At 56.6% G+C, this 4,942-nt stretch overlaps 1 protein-coding gene across 1 annotated transcript; it reads right to left on the minus strand.

The window, feature by feature from the left end:
- Window positions 1-535: 535 nt before the first annotated feature.
- Window positions 536-978, minus strand: LOC102982384 (S-phase kinase-associated protein 1-like). The gene has a single exon (XM_055081407.1). The coding sequence runs from the start codon at window positions 941-943 to the stop codon at window positions 536-538; it is 408 nt and encodes a 135-aa protein (XP_054937382.1). The 5' UTR covers window positions 944-978.
- Between the last annotated feature and the right edge of the window lie 3,964 nt (window positions 979-4,942).

The following is a 4,942-nucleotide window of genomic DNA, read 5'->3' on the forward strand; positions in this document are numbered from 1 at the left end:
AATCAATACCAGTGGACTCCGGGAAGCTGGAAGACATTCTGATAACCCCATTCTGATAACATTTACCTCAAATAGCCTTTTTCCAGTTTCCAACTCATGAATAAAGATAATACGTTGTTAATTCTATTTCAGAAAATTTTTTGCAAGTTGTTTTATTTACAATGCCAACTTTTAAAAGTCACTAAATTCAAGTTAACTGGACAATAAACTAGGCAGAAATTGCTTTACAAAAAGAGGGAAAGCCCAAAACGCCACTTTCTATAGAGAACCCACAGTTCAGTTTTATTCAGAGCAAAGAAAAAAGAACTTTTGGTCATACTAGAAGAAACTGAGCCATAAGTTTGGAATCTGTACTGAAACTACACATGCAATGAGGACAACATTCTGCTAATACAACTGATTTGCTGCTGCATTTGTGGACTGTTTTTCTAATATACCGGGGCACGAACCCGCGTCCCCTGCATCGGCAGGCAGGCGCTCAACCACTGCGCCACCAGGGAAGCCCTGTAAAATCATTTTTGATATTGAATGTCTTTCAGGTCTCCTCAGTAGTTTTCCCTTTGATCATATTGGCAACAGTCTTGCAGGTAACATCACACAAACCTTTGATGTCTAAGTAGTTTGCTGCTAGTATAAGGTCAAAAAGTGTTCCTTGGTTAACTTTCAGGAATTCTTGATCCCAAACAGGGATGTCATCTGTTCCCTTTGCTTTGCTCTCATCATCCTCAGGAGGAGGAGGATCATCCTTGTGGTGGGTGCACCACTGAATGACCTTTTTTAATATGGCTGCATTAACATTTCGCAAGGGGACTGGATCATCATCTCCTTCATCATCCATTCCCAAATCTTCCAACATGGTCTTAATAGTCACAGATTGTTTCACAATTTCAACATCAACTTCAAATATCTCTCCATCAGAACTCTGCAACTTAATTGAAGGCATGGTGTTAGGACTCAAGGAGATGGCGGGCCAGAGACTGATGAGAGCAGGGCGGTGTCTGCAAAAAGAAAAACAGACAAGCGGAGAACAAGGCCAACCGAGCATCCTTTTCCTGTTCTCACCACCCTGGTGGGCTGACCCCTTTATCCTCCCTCCTGTGTCTGACCCCCTGTTCAGGTTTGGGGCTTCGGGAAATGGAGGCCCCTCATCTGCTTCCATCACACGAAAGCCTAGCTTATCTGTCTGTTTCGACAGGAGTTGAACGTTCCAGCCTCGAGCAGAGTCTGGAGGTGAGGGGCTATGGCCTCACTGCTGGGCCTCCATCTTGTGTCTGCTCGGCCTGAGTCTTGCCAGCCTGTGTGGCTGGGTGTGGTTTCGGCCCGGCCAGCTGTGTCCAGGCGGTATTTTAGAAGGCAGTCACGTGTGTTTCTTGCACGTGGCATGCTTTTGTTTAGCAAATGATTTATGGTTTGTTACAGTAAAATGCACAGCCTGAATGGGCAGGCAGTGCCGGGAAGAAATCAATGACATCAATCCTCGTTATTTTACTTTGCAATGGATTTTTTTGTTTTGTTTTGTGTCAGTATAGCAGTGATTTGTAAGTGCTTTACAGAGATTATGCTTTCTTTAGTGACTGGCAGCTTGGAGATTGGAGCAGCCAGGCTCGACGTGCCGTGTCCATCTTCAGACCCGGCAGGCGGGGGCGTGGCCATGCTTCCCAGAGCGACTTCTGAGCCGATGGCCTGAACGACGTTGGGTGGGAGTTGCTTGGCTGTGTGGATGTAATGGGCTTGATTGATGGCAGCTGTATGCACTGAAACGTGTGGAGTGATTGGTGTCTGGTACCCTGGGGCTCGACCCCTGTTGCCAATGATACGAGACATCGGTTAGGCGCCCATGAGGAGAATCCCTTGGCCCCCCTGGAGCCCGAGGGGGGCCTGCCTTCTGGGAGGAGCCCCTTGCTGCCTCCACTCGGAGTCTGGTTGAGGGTCCACTCTGTTCCCCATCCCCAGCCAGGGTACGTATCCCCAGGGAGCTGGTGGGTGTGCACCTGCCCTGAGGTCGCCACACTCCCCTCTGATCACCGTGCTAGTTGGTGGGGGTCCCGGTGGCGGGGCACAGAGAGCAGCTCCCATTCCTGATGTGGCTGTAGCCCCCCGGGCCCGTCTGTGGGAGCGTCTGCTGGAGAGTCTGTGCCTGGGTGTGGGCTGACCCTTCTTCCACGACTCCCCTGGCCTTCCCGGGGGCCCCGGTGCAGAGGAAGGTGTGATGTCGCCCCGCAGACGGGGAGAGGCGGGCTGTGTATTGTCAGGGATCTGAGGGTGTCAGAGGTGGAGACACGGTTCCTTCCACCTGGGTTCACAAGAGGCCTCCTTGACTTACGTAACCGAAGGTTCGGGAAGAGCGGGATCCAGTGGCTCAGCGTTGCCATCGAGGTCCGCCGTCCTTTCCCCTTCGCCTGGACAGGCTCTTTCCCCAGCAGCCTCTCATCCCCCCAGGAGAGAGCCTTTCCAGCGGGTGCAGCCGTAGGCTCCCAGGCGGGTCTCCTTGGCTCTGATGAGCCAGGCCTCGGCCACTTGCCGTCCCCAAAGCTTGCACCGTGGCCAGGGCTCACCCTCTTCTGACTGTCCAGGCTTGGTCCCCGTGTCCTGCCAGGGGTCGGGGGTGGGGCAGCTCCCTCCAGATCACCTTGGGGTGGGGTGGCTGGGGCCTTCAGGGGAGGGGAAGAGGCTGGACCACTCAGGGAGCAGGATGGGAGGACCCCTGGGCCTCCTGGGAAGGGTCTTGGAACCAGAGGGAGGCACTTGGGCTCCATCTTGGGCTGGGGGAGGTGAGGGGAGTTCTGAGGAAGGGGAGGTGGCTGACGAGGGGTGGGCTGGGGGCCTGGGGGGCTCTCAGTGGTCTCCTCCGGTGGGCCGTGCATCAGGCAGGTCCCAGAGGGCAGGTCCCAGAGCATCGTGCATGCCGTGAGGTCGGAAGCTGCATTTTTCACAGAGCTCCTCAGGGAATGCTGATGTGTGGCCAGGTGGAAGACGTCAGGGGCTTTTTGCAGGGGCCCAGGAACGAGGTCAGGACTCTCGACAGTGACAGAGGGCGGAGGGTGGCCCCGGAGGTGTAGGCGGCCCCGTGGCTGCCTGGGCAGGTGGAGAAGAGGCACCGATTCCTCGCGGGGCCGACAGCGGGATTGAGATGGTACCTGGTACCCATGGATCTCAGGACTGAAATGCAACCATCGTCGGGAGGGGCCGGTCCTGAGTGCCTGCGGCGAGGGAGACTCGTGTCCTCGACGAACCCCCCCTGTTTGTGCTCTGCTCCCCTTTCAGTCCGGCCGCTTCTGTCCTAAATGAGAGCTCTTGGATAGACTGACCCGTGACGAGGTGTTAGGGACTCAGTGGGGGCCAGTTTCAAGCGTTGCTTCTTATAAGACGACAGCTTGGGAAAGCCGAGACCTAAACAGAATGAACAGTGGAGGGTGGGACTCCCAGCAGCGTGCTGGTGACGGCGGAGGCTCCTGCCCGCGGCCCTGAAGCCCCAGGAGACCTGTAGTCATGTACGTACGTCCATGCACTCATCCGTTCAGCACGTAGGAACGGGAGACCTGCTCTGTGCTGGGGCTCCAGTGCTGAACAGAATCCACGGGTCCTGCCTTTGCATCCTCTACCTGGCGCCTGGGCTTCCATGTCTGTCTGTCTTGTCTGCCCCCAGGATTCCCCTAAGAGGCCGGTGGCGCCCAGCTCAGCCTTGCTCTGGGGACCGTGTGTGGCGAGGGGGCCGCCCCGAGGTCCTGGCGCCATCCACGTGGGACTGAGAGGCTCTCCTGTGCCGGGAACCATGCCCGCTTCCCTTCCCCGTGAATCCGGAGCAGCGTGTGTTCATCAGGGGCCCCATTTCCACGTGGGTGTTGATGGCTGAGTGGCTGCCGCGCGGGACTGAAATTTTGCCGGCCTCTCTTGAAAGAGCCCATCTATCTTGTAGTGAATACCCAGTCCTGCGACTCTCTTCCTAAGCTTACCATTCAAAGGAGGTCGGACCCTAAGGCCAGGGTGGGCGGCAGGGCCACCCACCGGCCGGCCGTGGCCGGGCTTGTCCCTCCCAGGCTCCCCTCCTGCCGCCCGCCTCCCGACTCTGCTCTCTTGTGTGTCCCCAGTCTCAGCTCCACCCCTGGGGCCTCTTCTTCCAGAACCCCAGGCCCCGCTGAGCCCGCCCGCCCGCGGTGGGGACACTCGCGCTGTGGAGTGAGGGCCCTGAGCCCAGACACCGGCCCCGCTGGTGGCAGTGGCCGTGTCAGCGGCTGTGGCCTCGTGCCTCTGGCAGCTTTCCCGCCCGCTGCACGCCTGCCCAGAGCAGTGGCCCCGAGAGCTGGCACTTCATCTTCAGAATGGCCGGCGTGCCGTTCTTTTGAAACGAGTAATAGCAAAGCTAGTTCAAGAAATGCCCATTGTTTCCTCCCTCCTATTGCCCGGTCTCCAAAAAATGAGAAGATCCGATTGCCGCATCACATGAGGAGGCCAGGGGGACAGCCTTCCGGGAACAGGGGCCACCCCAGGGGCTGCAGGAGAGACCCTGACTCAGACCTGAGGAACCACAGATCCCCAGGGCTAAGTGCTGCAAGCCTGGCAGAACCGAATAACAGAATGATTTTGCCCAGCTGCTCCTGATTCGAAAATCATTTTGGACTCGTTTTAAGGGCTCCATGGAGAGTTTCTCCTTTGGGAAAAATTCTATCAAGATACCCTAGCGTTGGAGTCAGTCTTTCTTTAATGCAACGTCCAAACCACACACACGTTACTTCTTGTTTCCTCTGGCAGGATCTGGATGACCCCGGGATTGGAGCTGACCTTCAGGTGGGATGCCCACTCCCTGGCCCTCACCTCCCGCTGCCTGACTTCTGGTCGGTGGGAGCTCAGCCCCTTAAACGAGCAGCGCGGATCCTGATGAAATCTGTGCGATCGCTGCACTGTTTGGCCTGGCTGGCAGGGAGCTATTTCCCTGCAGGAGGCT

Source organism: Physeter macrocephalus, chromosome 20 (assembly GCF_002837175.3).
Source record: "Physeter macrocephalus isolate SW-GA chromosome 20, ASM283717v5, whole genome shotgun sequence".
NCBI lineage: Eukaryota > Metazoa > Chordata > Mammalia > Artiodactyla > Physeteridae > Physeter > Physeter macrocephalus.